General features: G+C 28.1%; 4 protein-coding genes across 11 annotated transcripts in view; 2 read left to right on the top strand and 2 right to left on the bottom strand.

The window, feature by feature from the left end:
* Positions 1 to 124: 124 nt before the first annotated feature.
* On the top strand, positions 125 to 2,893 carry LOC124953238 (ubiquitin domain-containing protein UBFD1-like). 6 transcript variants are annotated; one of them, XR_007102173.1, is made up of 6 exons: positions 620 to 773; positions 928 to 1,302; positions 1,391 to 1,581; positions 1,683 to 1,871; positions 2,000 to 2,208; positions 2,711 to 2,893. XR_007102173.1 is itself a non-coding variant. In XM_047504322.1 (5 exons), the coding sequence occupies exons 1-5, from the start codon at positions 143 to 145 to the stop codon at positions 2,108 to 2,110; spliced, it is 873 nt and encodes a 290-aa protein (XP_047360278.1). In that variant the 5' UTR covers positions 125 to 142; the 3' UTR covers positions 2,111 to 2,319. The 6 variants fall into 6 exon arrangements, 4 of the variants coding, with proteins under 4 accessions (XP_047360278.1, XP_047360277.1, XP_047360276.1 ...); XR_007102174.1 differs by having other exon boundaries at positions 2,487 to 2,893; XM_047504322.1 differs by lacking the exons at positions 620 to 773; positions 2,711 to 2,893 and adding an exon at positions 125 to 149 and having other exon boundaries at positions 2,000 to 2,319.
* A 163-nt stretch (positions 2,894 to 3,056) lies between these two features.
* Positions 3,057 to 6,097, top strand: LOC124953387. The gene is made up of 3 exons (XM_047504686.1): positions 3,057 to 3,974; positions 4,527 to 5,362; positions 5,452 to 6,097. The coding sequence occupies exons 2-3, from the start codon at positions 4,589 to 4,591 to the stop codon at positions 5,665 to 5,667; spliced, it is 990 nt and encodes a 329-aa protein (XP_047360642.1). The 5' UTR covers positions 3,057 to 3,974; positions 4,527 to 4,588; the 3' UTR covers positions 5,668 to 6,097.
* A 604-nt stretch (positions 6,098 to 6,701) lies between these two features.
* On the bottom strand, positions 6,702 to 10,404 carry LOC124953375 (WW domain-binding protein 2). 2 transcript variants are annotated; one of them, XM_047504647.1, is made up of 6 exons: positions 10,247 to 10,404; positions 9,483 to 9,817; positions 9,210 to 9,362; positions 8,870 to 9,058; positions 7,323 to 7,408; positions 6,702 to 7,198 (listed from the first exon to the last, which is right to left on the bottom strand). In XM_047504647.1, the coding sequence occupies exons 1-6, from the start codon at positions 10,300 to 10,302 to the stop codon at positions 7,151 to 7,153; spliced, it is 867 nt and encodes a 288-aa protein (XP_047360603.1). In that variant the 5' UTR covers positions 10,303 to 10,404; the 3' UTR covers positions 6,702 to 7,150. The 2 variants fall into 2 exon arrangements, with proteins under 2 accessions (XP_047360603.1, XP_047360602.1); XM_047504646.1 differs by lacking the exons at positions 6,702 to 7,198; positions 7,323 to 7,408 and having other exon boundaries at positions 8,130 to 9,058.
* A 2,919-nt stretch (positions 10,405 to 13,323) lies between these two features.
* The window catches only part of LOC124953448 (beta-1,3-galactosyltransferase 5-like), an 8,996-nt gene continuing 2,330 nt past the window's right edge, over positions 13,324 to 19,989 (bottom strand). Inside the window, exons 1-3 of one of the 2 annotated variants that reach the window (XM_047504838.1) lie at positions 17,264 to 17,278; positions 16,374 to 17,179; positions 13,324 to 16,264 (exon numbers count right to left, since the gene is read on the bottom strand). In XM_047504838.1, coding sequence (XP_047360794.1) covers positions 15,162 to 16,264; positions 16,374 to 16,509 — 1,239 coding nt within the window. In that variant the 5' untranslated portion in view covers positions 16,510 to 17,179; positions 17,264 to 17,278 and the 3' untranslated portion in view covers positions 13,324 to 15,161. Of the gene's footprint in view, positions 16,265 to 16,373; positions 17,180 to 17,263; positions 17,279 to 19,989 lie in introns of those variants that run through there. The other variant, XM_047504837.1, reaches the window with a different exon arrangement.

Genomic DNA, 19,989 nt, shown 5'->3' with positions numbered 1-19,989 from the left:
ATCATATTTTTTAACCGTTTTTATAAATATTTCGTTCTTATAAAATTAAAGGACATTTATTAAAACATTAAAAAGAAATTTATTGCGACAATACATTTTCAAACAAATTATATTCATATCAAACTAAGTGTAATATTCCTTAATGTCTCGTAAGTAAATCAAATTCAATATTGTATTCGTTATTTTTCTATATCGATTTTTTATTATTATTATAATATATCATATATTCGTATATTAATATTTAAGTGCCATACATAAAGTGAACAGAATATTATTTATAAGTTTTTAAACTCTATTTAAGAATGTGAAAGTCATTCCGATACTATGTTGCACAAGTATTTGGTAGACCTGAAATAATTTTGATTGGTCAGCAGAATACAGTCCATCATGGAGTACGTCGGTAGGTATTGAATCCTGCCGATTTATTGTCCTATCTTTTGAAAAAACTATCAGGAATAATCGTGTGCACTTTTGAAAATTGGTTTTATTATTTTGTATACTAAAGATGTATTTATATCCCGTCTTAAAAATTTATTTAAAACAACATTCTAAATAACTATATATATATATATGCAACTTTGATAATCTTACAATAACAATGATTTTTCTTTTTATACAAATATCTTTTATACATATTTATCAAATTATTTAACGTCTGAACGATTATTAATTTGAAAATATCTTTTTTAAATGTATTTTTTTTCGTCTAAATTAATTTTACGCAACATAACCTTCACGTTTATTGTCTGAAGTCATGGAACAGGTGGACTTTTGTATGATTTCACTATCGTATATTAACAAATTCATAAAGTTGAAATTATTTAAATTATACAAATGGAATCTTATATTATATCTTTTTTTCTTCAATTGAAAAAGTCTAATACAATTCAAATTTTTCACTATGTTGTTTTTCTCATGTTTATATAGGTACTACAAAAGGTGACGGGAATGACAAATGTTGTAATTCCTCTCCATGCCCAGAAATAGTAGCTAATTCGATGTCGGATGAAAATGTATCAGAAAAAACAAATGTACTCAGAACAGATCATGAAAATGATAGTGTACAGCCTATTGAAGATACAGCTGCTACTACATCTCAAGACATACCACAAGAAAAAATAGACTTTAAAGTAATCTACAACAAACAGAAGATTAATATAAATTTTGCATTAGATGGTACTGTGGCCGAGCTGAAAGCACATCTTCAAAATATTATTTCAGTGCCACAAGTAATGCAGAAAGTTATGTTTAAAGGATTAGCCAAAGATGATCAAACGCTTAGAAACTTGGGAGTTACAAAAGGTGCAGATTGTAACATTGGTACTTTTTATATAATAAATGGTTATATTATGAAATTTCAAATAGATTATCTAATTATATGTTCATAAAGGTGCCAAAGTCATGATAGTGGGATCAAAACTAGATGATGTATTAGCTGTATCAATTCCGTCAAAGCAGGATCTAGCAGATGAAGCTAGTTCTACTGCAAGTAAGGAACCTCTGTCGCAACAAAAAATTCACCGTAAAATTCTAGATAAAGGTATTCCAGATGATGTTATGCCGGGTATATTAGATAGTAAGGTAATCAAACTTTCCAAACTTTTGATGAATCCATTAACATGGATTACAATTTCCATAAAACTTGCAGACCTGCATAAAAATATTTCGGTTTCTTGTCATAGGAACCACTACCTGAATTTCCTATCTCAGGTATGCTGAATAAATTTCGTGGCAAGGTTAGACTTACATTTAAATTGGAACAAGACCAGCTTTGGATCGGTACAAAAGAAAGAACTGATAAAATTCCTATGAACTCAATAAAAGGTGTCCATAGTGAACCAATACATGATCATCCAGAGTATCATATTATGGTATGTTTAACTGTAAAGTATTACATATTTTGTCATTTTTAATTACACATTTGTATAATATATAAATGTTTAAATATTGTTATTTTTTTTTAATAACATTTTAATTATTAATTTTTTAAATAATATAGGGTATACAATTAGGCACAACAGAAGCATCAAGATATTGGATATACTGGGTTCCTGCACAATACATATCAGCCATCAAGGATGCTATTCTTGGAAAGTGGTGTTACTTCTGATCAAGTGCAAATGGAAATTTCGTTTTCTCTGAAAACAATGTGTAATCAAGTGTAAACATTGACACAAATACGATTGTGCTAGTCACACACTTTTAACAGTAAGTAATAACTTATTTTGCGTTGAAATGTCACTGAGGAGTCCCAATAAAAATAATTTGTTCTAGTAAAGAATACCTTATAGGTAATTAAGGTTTCAGTTAATAGTGGTATGATATGCGTCTCAATTCATTTTGCCAATGTTTCAGGTTTTTAGAATAAACTTTTGAAAGTGCTTTTAAATTATGTGGCACATGACATATTCTGTGATTATTGGAACTTCCATAGCTCATAATGTATTACAATGTTACACAGTTTAAAGAGCAGTTTCTTTTTCTAGGAGGGGGGAGGGTTAATGTAATCATAAATTACATTACATCAAATCCATATATTGTCCTAATTAAACATGAATCACAAGAAGAGCATTGTTTTTATTTGGACACTTTAGCCAAAAAATTATAGCTTAAATGAGTCAATTGGAAAATTCTATGTTTTCTGATTATTTAAATAGGGGCTTTTGAAATTTAGAATAAAAGTGAACATTTTGTAAAATTACATTTATAGGAAGAAGCGAAGAAAGAAGTTATGATGTTGCATTTACTGACATTTGAAGTTCGTCGAGAAATATTTCATCTGATTACCATAATTGGGGAAAATTTTAATCAATTATTGCATCTAAATATTTCATTTAAAATGATTTACTTATTATTAAAGTCAAATTAATATGAAAAACATTTAAAACGGAATTTTACATACAAAAGATAAAAAGTAATTTTTATTTTCTATATTAACTAATTATAAATTTTATTACATCACAGAGCATCATATATAATTATTATAATCATCTCTCTCTCTCTCTCTCTCTCTCTCTCTCTCTCTCTCTCTCTTTCTCTCTCTCTCTTTCTCTCTTTCCTTCTCTTTCTCACTCTCTCTCTCTCTCTCTCTCTCTTTCTCTCTCTCTCTCTCTCTCTCTCTCTCTCTCTCTCTCTCTCTCTCTCTCTCTCTCTCTCTCTCTCTGCGATAAAAATTAAAATTTATTGCTTTGTGATAATAAGCAAGATAGTAACAAACTCAACACTATTACACTGACATGAAATTACAACGAATTCCACTCTACCTTAAATTATAAAATATACTCAACTATTTTCACATTGGCCTAGGAATAAATGATGTAAAAAAAAAAGAAGAAATTATATTGAATCCATGCTGTCTTGAAATCCATATGGATTACATCTCGACGAGCACAAATAAAAGATATTATGTAGCTTATTTAGTATTGTAAATTAGGTTTTATACCGTGTAATGTGTGTAATTTAAATGGAAGTACTGACATGATAAATCAAAATTTATTATAACATCTATCAAGAGTCAATCCATTGCACGTTTAAAGTCTGTATCAGAGGTTCATTTAAATAAAACTTGTACATTATGTTGTGTGATTTGATAAAATAAAAAGTTTTAAGACTTTAATAGTTTGTAATTTTTATTACTGTTTTTTTATTGTACTTTTAAATATTTATAAAATTTAATCTGAAAGTAAAATATATAGTTTCTCTAAATGCTGTATTCTACTGAAACAGAACTCTCTTAGTTGATATACATCTGTTAACCACATGGATGGCAGGAAATGACTTATTAAAGTATTGCATTACTAAGCTTGTAGACTGCATTGCAGTCTAGTAGCTTGAAATGTGAAAAGCAGATGTGATACATTTATGGAGAATACATAGAAGACCTTCTACTATTTTACATATAAGTTTCTACATAGTAATCAATGTTATGAGTGACAGTTGAAAGTAGTTCAAGGCCAAAAATGACAAACACAAAAGTGAGTTTTAGAATTAAATATTGCATTTAAAAACATTTTTTTATATTATAATAATTATTTTTTTATTAATATAAATTAATGTCTTTTCGTATTGCTTGTATAAAAGAAAAAAAAATAATATATAGAAATAATGAATTCTTACATATTCATATGCTGTTTATAAGTTTGGGTTAGGTTTAAAGCTTCAATGTCATTAAATTAAATAGATTGTATAATATGATTAATTTAACAACATTTAAATATTTTTTTGTTTTCTTCATGATTTCTGACAAGAAATATTATTGTACTAGGCGTTTTTTAATAAAAATTATTAAAATATTTCATTATACAAATTCTATGTTGCACTCTAATTTATCAAGGGCAAAAGTACTACGTTAATTAATAAAACTTAATAATTATTAATTTTCTTGATAGTATTTCTATGAAACATGATAAATAAAAAAAAATATATATATATAAAATTACCTTATGTAAAAAATGATATATTATATTAATCATTAAAATAATAATACTAATTTAATTAATCATAAGTATTTTATACTTGAATTTCAGGTTAAAGAAACAATATTATGATGTTATATTAAAATTTCTACTTATGAAGCATAGCCAGAATTATGGCTAATAATAAAAATCATGTAGAAGTTATACAAGAAACATTCCTTACATTAACTGAAGATTTTTTGAAATATGGAACAACAATTCATGATCTAAAAATGACCATTGCTACAATGGATAATGTTAAAATAAATAATAATAATAATAATAATAATGCATATTATATATATTTCAGAAAAGTATTTGTTATTTTATTATTATCCGTTATTTATGGCCTACTTGTCAAATATTCATACATTGATATTATTAAAAAAAGTTTTTATGGAACCCGTTGTTTTATACCAAACAACTATTTGATATGGGAATTTACAAGACCAATATCAAATTGTGATTATTGCCGTAATATTGATATGCCAATAATATTGTCGAATTTGACTAAGAAGGAATTTGAATTGTATGCTTATTCATCGCAACCTATAATAATAAAAAATGCTGCTAGTCATTGGCCAGCATCAAAAGTATTTAATTTCGATTTTTTTCAAAATCTGTATGAACATATCGAAGGTGCTTATGAATCTATAGAGGAGGAATGTCAGTTTTTACATTTCAAAAGTGACTTTAGTAGTTTGCGCGAAGTTTTTGCAATGAGTAAACAAAGAGCAATGAATCAAGAAGGTGAAAATCCTTGGTACATTGGTTGGAAAAATTGTCATCCACAAATTTTGGACATCATGAAACAATTTTATGATGTGCCAAAGTTTTTTCCAAATGATGCAGAAATTCCACATACAAATTATATTTTTATGGGTTATGAGCAAGGAGCTAATATGCATGTATGTATTAAAATATATAAAAATAATAAACATATTAATTGGATCAGTTTATATATCAAGTATTTGATAAACTTATATTTTTTTATTAGCTAGACTATATATCTCGACTGATGTGGCAAGGACAAATTGTAGGTAGTAAAACATGGGTTGTTGCACCAACTCCTGAATGCGACCATGTTTGTAAACAATTTAACTTCTCTGTTGATACTGGAGATATCATTCTTTTGGACACAAGAATATGGTATCACAGTACATACATAGAAAATGGAAATTTTAGTTTAACTATCACTTCTGAATACGGGTAGATAAAAATAATTTATATTGTAAATAATTAATTTTATTTTATAATAATTTTCTTGCCGCTTTCTAGCTCCAATGCCTCTTTTAGTACAAATGGATAAGTACCTTACAAAATAATTACTACTTCTCAACTATTTTCTAATATTTCAGAGATTTTTAAATGTTTTAGTCTATTAAAATCATACTAAAATATTTATGCAATACTATATAAAATTATATTCTATATTATATAAAGCTAAAACGTGCCAATTAAAATCACGTATAAGTAATTAATATTTTATTAAAATTAAACACAAATACTGTTGATGATCAGTATTTTATTAGAAAAATTCTACTTTTATATATTTACAGCACTTTTTTAAAAAAAAGATGCCATGAATGTAAAATAAGTACATTTCATTGAAGAATGACAATTATACTTTTTATTAGGTTAAATAAATGTTATTTCTATTTATATATAAGTAAATTAAAAATATTATTTTTAGTAATTATATTCTATTTCGAGATATATTAAAATGTTTATAATTTTTTGCCATTGTTAATACTAGTCTGTGGAAAAAAATGAAAAAAATGATTAACAAAAATATATTAATAAAAATTATTAAAAAAAAGATACAGATAAAATATATATTATATATATATACATATATATATATTTATATATATATATACACATATATATATATTTATATATATATATATATATGTATATATACATATATATACATATATATATATACATATATATACATATATATATATATATACATATATAAATTAGAGAAATAATTTTTGTTTTACTCTAAAATTTTGCATGATAATATATATTTTTAAATATTTATAAAACTTCAATACATTCAACTATTATATGTTCATATTAAACATTTTTAATTTTAACATTCTCCCTAATCATAAAATACTGACATTAATACAATGTCAAACTTGATATATTTTTGTTAATATATTATTTTAGGTACTATATTTATGAAATTGAATAAAAAATTTATAAGAAAATTTTTTGTAAATGTGTAGCAATAAATTTTTTTAAATTGTATACATTAAGCTTTATTTAGCATATACAGTGGATCTAATAAAATACAACAATAAATTATATGTTGTAGCAATTCATGTATATATTATATCTATAACAAATAATAGTAAATATTTGTAGAACATTTTATACAACATAGTTAATACTATATATACTACATCAAAATATGTTGTCATCTTTACAACAATTCTCTTTACCCTTTCTTATAAATCTGCAAATCTGGATAAATAATTAAGATAGAAACGTTTCGCAATGCTAGCATATGTGCAAAAAAATATTATGCAGGTTATTTTTAGTGGAATGCATATCGCTTGCTTTCTCCTTATATATAAGATGCAAATGTAACATATACAGTGCTACAAGAAAAATAATAGTAATACTGCCTTTTTAAAGTGTAATTTCCGGTCATTGATTCTTTTTTTCCAGGCAACATAATTTCACTGATCCTTTTTCTCTGTTGCTTGCTGAAAGCTTGGAGGGCTTTCCTGAATTTAATATAATATTAATTATTTTAAAAATGGCATATTTAAATAGAATACATACACAAAATCATATATTCACGTTAACTAATTTGTTAAAAAGTTACATTAAACTATAAAAATTACTTACATAATATGCAGGTGGTGGAACATAAGCACATTGAGGTCTATTGGGATCATAGTATGCACTCTGAGTAGTCTCTGCAGCTTTGGTATCTACAACATGATGTAGTATGATGTATTTTTATTATACATTATACTGGAAAATATTAAGTAAAAAATTCAATACATACAATAGATATACAACGTGCCAAACTTTTTTTGATCTGACATTGTTCTATTTTATTAGAAATTCTATTTAATCCTGTAAATCTTTATAGATAATATATATAGACATGAAAGAAATAGTTAAAATATTATATATATACACACATATATATATATATATATATATATATATATATATATATATATATATATATATCACCGATTAGTTTTTTTTAAAATGCTCACTTGTTCGTAATTTCATATATCACCAATGAATTGAAACACTGTTAAATTCTTTTCATAAATTAATTTTACACTTCTTTTCCAATTATTACACCAGAGTAATTGTTATTGTATTCATTATTAGATAATTTTTATTTCTATAGTTAATCATTATACAAATTAGAATACAAAGTGACAATAGTATAGTTAATATATGTATATATTCATTTGCAAAGTATCTATGATACTGGTGAGATAATAACTGAGCTCAGTGAAAGTTAATCTTGCAATGTGCCAGTCAAAGACTACTTATGCAACACCATTGCATAATATTAGAACTTTCAATTTTGGCAAGTGAGTCAACAGGTGTGTAGAGTAACTTAAAATTTTTTTAAATTTTAAATAAATTAAGATCTGTAATTGATAGGTTTTAAATAAAAACAGCATATAATGTTTTATTGACCTTTAATACCACGTTATATTAATTATATAACTTGTTTCATAGAGTCATAACCTCTTAGAAACAACACATTGTTAACTACTACATTACAATGGTTAATATATATTTGTGCAAATATTTTAAGATTTCTTAAAGACAAATATACTTTAACTCTAGAACTACCAAACCTGTCAAAATAATGAATTTTAGATTTCTTTTGTTATAATTATCGAGTTATTATAGAATTGTTAAATGAAAATTGTTTTTATTTATTATTGTAAAATTAAATAAACTAAGAATAATAACGAGTATTTCTTTTTTTCAAATACCCATCAAATTGACAGATATAATAAAAATAGGTCAGTAGTTCTAATGTTAATCTATGTAAAAAGTAAATGTAAGAATGTATATATTTATATATAATATTTATATGTGTAACGATATAATACTTTAATAACTTTCTGCATAAAAATATGTTTTAAGATTTAAACTTTTTCAAAAAGCATATAAATTGGAATTTTTTGTAATTCATGATCAAAGTCTATTTAAATAAGATAATTATTTCGAATAGTAATTAGTACCTCCAGGATATTGTGTATATGGTGGACATTGTGTATATGGTGGATTTTGTGTATATGGTGGACTTTGTATATATGGTGGGTTTTGTGTATATGGTGAATTTTGTGTATATGGTGGATTTTGTGTATATGGTGGACATTGTTGATACTCATTAAAATTTGGATACACACCTCTAAGGGAGTAATTGGGATTAGCCAATCCTGGTGCACCATTTGGTTGCGTCGGTACCCAACTTGATTGCTGATTGACACCACCCCACGCACCTTGTGAATGTTGTGGTGCTCCACTTGCATATCCCTGATAAGGAGAATTTATACCAGGATAGGGAGGTGGCATCTCAGTCATAAAAACACTATTTGCTGTAAATATAAATATATCACCTTAATTAATATTAAATTTAATGTTTATATATATATATATATATATATATATATATATATATATTTCATTTTTTCTTAGAAATATAATAATACATAAGATTACAAAGAAAATATTATATTGAAAGTTCACCTGGTGGAGCATCTGGAAATACATTGACTGGTGGCATCCAACCATAATTTCTAGTTGCTGGAGCTAAATAAGCTACTGGTGGTGCTGCATACCAGCCTGATGTTGGTGGTGTATATGGTGGTGGAGCATCATGTTCAGGACCATTACGTTGTGCTGTTAGAAGTATAGATAACAAATTGATGTGATTATGATGAATGATATTATTATTTTTATGACAAGAAATTAAAATATACGAATTTATATAATTGCATAACGTTATATCATTGACTATACCCATTTCTGCTGCCATTAACATGGCCTGACCAAAATCTATGGCACCTCCGCTCTTGAAATACAATTTAAATTTGCATTCTCCTATCCAATTTCCATTAGGCTGAGCTCGACATTTCCCTCTGATACTATTAGCACCAAATATAGGCTGCTCTAATTCAACTTCACTCAATGTAATAAATGGGAAACTAAAAGATTTCATTTCTTCATTTGGATTTTTAGCATTAAAGATCATTCTATGCGTTGTTAAGTATAATCTTCCACGTTTGGCACCAATAAATGCAGGTTGTTCTTGGCCATGAAATTCCATGGAAACATTGTCGCAATATAACAAAATACTAAAAGAATATAAATCAACAATATGTTATAAGTCTTTATGTTATATACTTATGTTAATATTGTTAATACTTATTGTTTACATTTATTACATCTATTACAATATTGCTTACATTTTTTAATATATAGTTAAGTATACAAATGTTATAATAATGGCCAGTAAGACACGTCATATGCGAAATATATTGACATTGATAGCAGGATATATACAGCGTAGGATAATATTGCAATTTTATTAAAAATTCTTTACGTGGTAATTTTATAAATTATCAATGATTTTATAATAGTAGTTAAATTGTTAGTTTCGAGATATATAGGTGAAGTACAATACTACGACGTTACAGAAACGTTATTAGTTGATGCAATCGAACGAATGCTTTGCATTTATATATTTATGATATGTATGTATTTAACTATTTTATTAAACTTACACCTCTCCAGCGTGAATAAGTACGCCTCCATTGGCGTGCGCTGTATTTAATGACATATTTACTTGAAATTATCAAACAAAACCAATCCCTATTAATACGCAACGGTCATCACTTCTAGCCATCAGCTGATTCATAAGTGATAAGGATAAGTAACTGCGCAGGCGCATACTATCGCGAATATAATACTTGGACTACTTGATTTGAAACACTATTTACATTTTATTTTTTATGTAAAATAAATATATGAATAATTTTTTTATTTAATCACACAATTGATTAAGTTAATTAGATTCATCAATGATATATAATAATAATATTTTCTTTTTTATCATCATTAATTTTAATTTTAGTTAATATTTCTTTTTTATACAAATTTTCTTAAATCATTAATAAATTGATTATGATAAAGAATTAAAAAGTAAATACAAACTTAATAAAAAATCTACAATTTCATTTTTATTCTCTGCATTATCGACAATACTATAAAATACAGATCGTAACTCTGAAGTTGGAAGGAATTAAAATTGCATAGAAATCGTCGGTAATTCAGAAAGAAATCGTATCAACCGTATTCATGTGACGCGTAATAATTACTAATTAAAACAAAAAAATGATGCACAATAAGCCACAATTAAAAATAAAACTATAATAAAACCAAAAATTTTTTTCTTTATTAATATAAATATAATTCTTTCAACTATGTTCTACGATTTTATTTTATTATTGTATTTCCTTTAATTTTCAGAATATAATTAGTATCTATTTTGACTAACTTCGAAAGATGTATCCGTTTATTCGTATATTACACGAAAAATTCAATAGAGTAATCAACTATCATTATATCGAAAATTAGATAATCTTTTCCATAGTTATATCTTTTTCAATTAGAATATATAATCACATAATATCATAATCACATAATATCGTATACGAAGGACGTGATGCACACATCAATGAAATATTCATCGTTTGAATCGAATAAGTATTATAATTATAATTATATATTATTATAATTATCTATTTTGTTATCGAATTTTTTTTTTTATAAAACGATTACATTAATTTGACTTACTTAAGGTTGACAGAAATAGAAAGAGATAGGGATAGGAGAATAGAAAAGGAAGTTTGTGTAGTAATGTTTGTAAAGCGTGAAACAAAGAGAGAGAGAGAAAGAGAGAGAGAAGAAAAGAATTTTAGAAGTAAGAAATGCTTTTGATCCATCCAATTTATTCGTGATTTCACGCTTGACCTCCTCCCTTATTATCGACAAAAGCAATCGTCGTCGACGGTTGTCTCGCAACTTGTCGTTACCGGTTGCATTGGCAAGGAAGGATGAACGACCGAACCGACGTCGGTGCAAACACTAATTTCGACGAGTACACGCAGTATTTGCATTTAATTACGGACGTTTGCGTAAAAGAGTTTCGCCCTCAGTAAATTCGCTCGCTCGTTCATTCGTTCGTTTCGCAACGAGAGGTTTACTGGATCATAATGATATAGTTGGAAAAAGAAAAAGAAATCAAAATCTTTGGAGACTAGTGGTAGAAAGGTGCTCAATGTATACTGCACATTGCGTAATTCTCTTTTGAAATATCATGGTTATAATGATAATCATTTATTTCTCTATTTAATTTCTAATAAATGTGATCTCATTTTTATTTGTCGAACGTTCCTTTAATATTTTCAAGAGCGTATATAAAAAAATATTAAATATACGAATTTTTGTCATAGGAAATTTTATATCAGAGCGATTTTTCCAATCAATTTGACGTAAAATCAATTTGAGGGTTAGAAATTAAATATTGAATATTTATTACGATAGAAAATTTCATATAATATAAAATTAGATTAAAAGATTCAACGAAATATTATAAAATCTCTTTATTATTTTCTCATTTTAAATGGAAAGATCGAATGAACTATCTTTCGAATCATGTTTTTATAACCTTGATTGCAAACTCGCTCATTATCTTACGATATAGTAAGATTTTTATATTTTCTTACACACGCTATATTAATTATTATTTCTTTTATTTTTTCATGCAAACAGGAAAACCTTTCCTTTTCAATTCCGTCCTAAGAATATATCAGTTAACTTTTTCATTACCGATTCCACATTGCACTGCATTTAACGTAAATGTCTAATACGGTTGATCAATAAATGAAAAAAATCTTCTGAGAGGGTATAATAAATCATATTTTATTAATGATCAGCGTAAATAATTTATTATAATAAGCATTGAAGTTTCTTTTTCTCCTTTAATATTTTTTGACACAAGTCACGTGGTCCGAGCATGGGTACGCATACGTGTACCAGGGTATTTTATTTATTATGTTAATTTTTAACAAATACACAAGACACATATTTCGTTTGGATGATAAATTATTCAATTCGATGTTATGAAATCATTGAAACATAGTGTATATAATACAAAATCGAATTTGCATTTGTACGATAAAATTAAAAGATTCCGTTACTTCATTAAAAAAAAAAAAAAGAAAAAAAAATTCAAACGAACGACAAGTGCATTTACTCAGAGGTTCAAACTAAGATCATTTAATATTAAGTTAATAATATTATATCGTCATTGATTCCTATAAAAATAAAATGTAGATATTTTTTCTTCATTCTTTAGATTAATTTAACGTTAATAGGAATGTAAAAAGATAAATTTCAATTTTGCGCGTTTTCTTTTTTTTATTTCCATCTCTCTCTCTCTCTCTCTCTCTCTCTCTCTCTCTCTCTCTCTCTCTTTCTTTCTTTCTCGGATAACGTCACGTGACTTTGCGCGACGTTCCCACACATACATAATACAAACCACCAATTTCACATCTACAATACATAAGTACTTGTACTACGTTAGTAGATTTTCTTTTTATCGGAATATTTCAGTGCAATTCCAAGATGTCTGGTGCAATCTTAAGTAAGTTTTCTCTTTCTCGTTTTTTCTCATATTTAATATTTTTCAAACTGGTCGAAGATATTGAAATATTTCGAGGGTACACATATATATATGTACACATCATATGTATACACACATACATACATCATACACACATTCACTCACTTATTCATTATATATATATAATATATATATATATACATACATACATACATACATACATACATACATACATATATACATATACATACACACAATTTATTTTTTTTTTGTTCTTTTATCTTTTTTTTATTCGAAATTTACGTGCTTCTTATTTTTACACACTTTACGATCTTATTTTTATTAAGGATTCTCTTGTAAAATAGGTTCGAAGTTTTTTTTACAAAATATCATTTACGATTATGTAAGAGTTCAGCTTAGATATTAGATATGAGTAAAAAACATCGATTTTTTTTTGTTTTGTTTCGTTTTAAAAGTTCGTATTACGCAAATACCTGCGTACATCATGATTGTATTCGAAGGATTTTTATTTTTGTCTTTATTTATTTTTTGTATTTTTTTTTCTGTTTTCTTTTTCCTTTTTTTTCTGGAAGTTTCTATGGTCGTTTATAGAAACGATCATTTAGGATCGTTTATACCCTTTTGTTACGCACATTAGCGATAAATGCAATGTCGAGAGTGAAATAACGTGTGCACCTAATTGATAATAATTACACCATCATAAAATCTCGATTCGAAGCGAATGAAAATCGTGTCAAGGACACTATCGGATCTCTCAAGCGATTCTCATTTGCATTGAACAACGAAACCTTGGCCCAAACTTTATAAGTTTATTACCTCGTAATCATTATTACGATGTTATTTACGATTTAATATATTTCTAGTGATAATAAAAAAAGACACAGAGAGACGGAAGAAACGAGAAGAAAAACAGTCATTTTAAATTTATAATCAAAGAATTTGAAAAATTCTTCTTTCAACGTTTAAGAAAATTATTTTTCTATACGATGATACAATTTTATTTTATCTTTTATATATGGCACTTGGAAAAAATAACACAGTTAAATGTCTACGGGTAGATACTAATTGAAAATTGTTTAAAAAAAGCGACATGTGGAAGTTTTCTTTTACATGCATGTAAAGATATTATCTAGGCAATGACTAGATAATAATTCAGAGAAAAAAAAAATGCATATTATAGATATACACACACACACACACACACATACACACATTATATATATATATATATATATATATATATAATGGTCTTTAACGATTATGTGAATTATTAAATAAGAAGTTTATATACGACCAGTCCTAATATAATACGAACTCTTCATTGTAATATATATTTACGAATAACGTATATACGTATATAGGAAAATTATTGGCTATGGCAGTGATGCTCAAATAACGATTTTTCTGATTTCCTGTAGTTTGTAATATTTTACTTATTGTTAGACACAAATTGAGCATCACTGGTATAAAAAATGGCATTAAAATATTTTGAAGTATGATTGATTAATATTCTTTTTTAATATTAAAGCAGATATGGAAAGAATTGTGCGATATCAAATACATAATGTACTTAAATGTGAAAGTCACTTCTTCTTCTTTTTTGTTGCATCATAGACATTAGAAAGTTTTAAACTAAATAATAAAATATCAACAGTAAAGAAGAAGACGAATTGTATGACAATAAAAATCTATATATTGCTGTCATATTATCTCACAATAAATACTAACTATGTGTAAAAACATAGACTCCTGTTCTTAAAATATAAAATCTTATTATTTATATACTTATAATAATTTAAATTACCTATGGACTGTACTATATAGAGTATTTGTTCACTGAGGCCATAAAATAGAATAAAATATACACGTATCGCAGACCACCAAAAAGTGGTAATTAATATATGAAATAGAATGAATCAAGTTAAATTTTGTGACAAAGTATCTGTCACTCAATTTTCAAATATTATGTGTGCAACTTCTATCTATTCTTATCACTTACATTTACTTTTACCATCGAGTAATTTCTTCCAGAGATCGAATTGTTCACTGTATTTAACCATGTGTATACTTATTCCGTGTTGTATGTTACAGAGATTATAAGGTATCCGTTTGTTGAGGAACTCATTAGCTTGCACTCGTTTAATTCCTAGTTTATGTGCAACAATTCCAGTCATGAAAACATCTTCAAGTTTAAGGTATGTTTGGTCCAAGGCAGCGTCATACAATTTACGCACTATATCACTAGATAATAGATAAGCTGGACCTGTAGTAAAGTCTGGAAATACGGGCTGTTTAAATTGCATTTGTGATACATAATATTTGCTCTTCTTATTTCTAATTGGTTTCCATTTTCTGGCCAATCTGCCAAATATTACACTTCTGTCTTTTGCATGCTTGTTTATAAATGCTAACAAACGTGGAACATTAATAAACATATCATCATCTGTCTTTAGAATAAATTTCACCTTGGAACAATAACTATCTACCCACTCCAAAATGGAGATTGTTTTAAGAGTGAGATTTGAATAAGAATCTAGAAACTTTCCACGTATTATGTCACCATATATTCTTTGTTCTCGTTCAAGTACTTTTTCAACTTTAGAATCTAAAGTAGCACCTAGCATAAAGAGTATACTAATATCTCTTCTTTGTCCAAAGTGTCCCCAGGTTTGTCTAATTGCTGTCCTTGCTTCCACATGTGTAGGTGCAGACATTATAATAATAACCAAGTCCATTTCTTTACCAAAATCTGGACATTTTTCTGGTATAGGTACTGTATGTCCAGCTTCATATATGGCACGTGCATAATCATTAGAAATTACAGAAACACTTTTCCGTGTATTAACAACAATTTCTGTTTCCAATAAAGGTACTTCACTGCTTTGTTTCAGATTGAGCGACGTGCTTACGGAAGACAAAGCTTGAGAACTAGACGACGTAGAAAGTGTAGTGATAATTGTTGCAGTATTGCTTGCGTTATGTTGAGAATAAGAATTCAAAGACAAAGTTTCATATGTCATATTTTTGGGCACAGATTGGACATCTATACTATGATTCGATTGATTTCGAAGTGGTTCCTGATAAACGGTGTGACCTGAAATAAATGAATCTGTCAGCGAATCGTCAAATGAAGGACTTCGAAAGGAATAATCCAATGAAATATCTCTCTAAGGTAAGAATATAAAAATAAGAAGAATACTCACTGAAATTTCGAGCTGATGCACCAAACTGATGAATATCATAGAAGGTGGTACGATAGTAAGCATAAAAAGTCAGAACTATCAAGCCAAGAATAAGGGTCTGTAAAGGGCGATTACGAGGATGCAAGAATTGGTACATGACGAGTTGAGTCTTTTACGAGAAGGGGTCTCGTACGATTGTCTAATTTCGTTCTATCGAATAACAACGGCGTATATACGTCGTTTATTATATATCGTCGTGATTGTCACGTTTCGTTAGAATCGTTAGTATATTGTCGTGATATTCTCGCCTGGTGACTGACAACTACTGGCTACTACTATCGTACTCTTTTTAGAGTAGAAGCGAGCGTACAGGTATTCTCATACTGCGAGTAAAAGAAACTCTTGAGATTCTTCTCTCTCTCTCTCTCTCTCTTCCACACTCTTTCCCTTTTACTTGTTTCTGTGTTATCCTTTCACTAGTTATAGTCGTTATGATTGTCGTGTTGTCCTGTAGAGAGCTCCTTCGAGGCTAACTCGAAGCTTATCAAAATGAACGAAGTATACACGTTCACCAACACCTTTCAAGACTTTTATTGAGATTCATTTTTCTACTTTCAGACACGTTATTCGATGGGCACCGACGTTCTCCACTCTTCTTCTTTGGTCGAGCTAGCTGGCACCCAATGGGCCACCCATTCGCCACCCATTGATATATAGTAACACGCATCGACGTCGATCACGTTACTCGAAACGATCTTGCGTCGATTCTTCCTCTTCTTTCCTTCTCTCCTCTCCTCTTTTCACTCCCTACTTCCTGTCACTCTTTCCTGTTATAATATAGAGACGTTTGTTTTAAGCCTTATGCAGTGTTAAAAGGTTTTGACAGTTTGTTGCTATCTAAACGTTTTGACCTGAGTTCGCTCGATGACTCATCAGTAGGCCTGATGAGCGGACCCTACTTTAAACGTACTCAATATATTCTCGTTATAGGACAAACAGATCTCTAGACCTATATATACCTTTATATATATATATATATATATATATATATATATATATATATATATATATATGTATTGTAACGCTACACGTATAGTGCTTTCGAGGGAACGTGCGATTTTTATTAGAATCTGCGACGCCTAGCGGCAGACAGGACGAAGTCTGCATACCTACAATGAGGGTGTTACTTTCATGGTTACCGTTAGTTCGGACATGGCGCGAGATTCATCGATACATGCTTTTTATATAAATCGAATTTCTCAAATTTACTAGGATATATATCATGGTTTTCATATAGTTTAAAAAAAAAAAATTCGAGATAATTTATTTTGAATTATTAGATGAGTTTATTTTGGAGTTATTGATATTTAAAAGAAATAATTTCTTATTTTTATTCAATATTCTCGAGGACGATCTTTCACTATTAGAATCTTAGCTAAAGCAATGTTTCAAATTTTTAATTGGAATAGATATCGTAAATTTGAGTTGCGTAGATTGAAATTCGTTATCGCCATGGAACCGGATTTCCCTTCGTTATTCATTAAAGAAGAAAAAAAAAAAGAAGAATAAATTAGAATTTCGATAAACTTTTCTATTTTATTATCAAACTAAGCTTATGTTTTTTTTTTTTTTTATTTAATTAGAAGACATATGTATGTTCTACTAAAGTAAAAATGGAATGAGTATATTTTTATCGTTAATACTCGGCCGAGTTTTCACGATCAATCTCATCCACAATCGGTGAACTATATACGAATAGTCTTCTAAAAATATCGCGAACGGATCTCTTTCTCGTTTGAATTAATAATTACATTAGTTCTTTTTTTTCCTATTTTTTTGTTTTTTCTTATACGGAAAATCCAATTTTCTAGCTGATGTATAAGTAATTTGGATACAAAATTTAATTTGAAATTTGGTTAATAGCGATGATAATAAAGGATTGATCAATCCTTTACATTATTATTAATTAGTCGATATTTTTAGCGAGGTAGATTTATCAATATTTTACTTTGTACAGAGACTATGTATATATATATGTGTGTGTGTGTGTGTGTGTGTGTATAAAATTGTGTAGTTATGTAGATATGTACTTGCAATAGAAGATACAAATATATGTACATACATAAGTGCATGCACGATCATTGATGAGTGAACGCTTTTTGAATGAGGATTGGAAACGAACGAAGCGCCATTTACTCGATTACCATTCACAGAGACTGTACCATTGGATGATAGTTCAGTAAACATTATCTTTAGATATTTTCAGAGTATAAATATTTTTTTTTATGAGAGAATTTACTTTTGGGTACTTTTAATATTTGAATGTACTTTTAATAAGTATTAGAATTCTATAAATTATTGGTATTTTTTTTCTTTTCTTTTTCTTTTTTTTTCTGTATTTTTAGGAAAACTTTATGATTTTGTCCTTCCTATAGAAGAATTCCTATCCATTCTTCTCATAGAAGAAAATATATATTATTAAAAGTGTCATATTAGGAAAAGACAGGCTAGAATTTAGAATGATGAAATCTTCAGAGTCAAAGCTCTCTTTCGTATCGTAGTAGTTCGGACTGTAGTTATTACCAAGAGCAAGAGGTTGATCGATAACCTATTTCTCGGTGGTTGGCACAGCGCCAGAATTCCTGCTGAGTGCTGCTGACTCTTTGACATCACGACAAAATAACCTCGCCCTCGAGCTAGGTCATGAATGTTTTCAAAATTCGATGAAAAGTATGAGAAAGAGAGAAAGAAAGAGAAAGAAAGAGAAAGAGAAAGAGAGAGAGAGAGAGAGAGAGAGAGAGAGAGAAAGAGAGAGAGAGGGGAGGGAACACTACTATTGATAAGGATCATTCATGAGGATATCACTACTACTGAAACAAAATGTTTCTTTCGTTTGAAGTTTATATGAACACCAACAGAAAAATATTATTTCATAAATTATATTTATATTCTACTTTTTTTACTTTGTCCTTTCATTTGTATGAAAGATGAAATAAAAATCTTTGTCTCTTTTTCTTTTTTTTTTCTAGATATCATCTACTTCTTATGCAATGAACGGATCTTCTTCAACTTTTGTACAAAGCAAGCCTTCTATAATTCCAATTTCATCGGTTCGAAGTAAATGCTTGACCTTGCTGAAAACGGAGTAAAATTTATAGAAGCGTTATTGTCGAGCTAGCTAGCCAGCCGACTGGCCTTCGTGGATGTTCGTGAAAACGACGATGATACCACTGCAGTACCTATTTCAAGTAATATCATTTTCTATGTTAATATAAAGCGTTCACGAGAGAAATAAAGAGAAAGGAAACATTGCATTGCATACAAATAGGAACCTTCGATCGATTCTTCTCTATTATTATTCACTTTTATTTCTTTTTATTATCCTTGCGTTATGATAAAAAAACATCGAGACGATTAATAATAAGAAGAAGTTGTTAGCTTCATTACCACGTTACAATCCATCATCTCCAATGGATTGGCAGATAAGTCTCCTAATGCCTTCTCTAAAGGTTCTCATTCAACAGCTCGGTCACCATGACCACCAGGAAGAGAGGGAGAGGAAGAGAGAGAGAGAGAGAGAGAGAGAAGGAGAGAGGGAGAGAGGAAAGAAGAGAAGGACCCTTAACGTCGCGACGCG

This window comes from Vespa velutina, chromosome 12 (assembly GCF_912470025.1).
Source record: "Vespa velutina chromosome 12, iVesVel2.1, whole genome shotgun sequence".
NCBI classification, from domain to species: Eukaryota; Metazoa; Arthropoda; class Insecta; order Hymenoptera; family Vespidae; genus Vespa; species Vespa velutina.
Note: the sequence above shows the minus strand (reverse complement) of the source record. Positions and strands in the feature narration are given on the sequence as shown.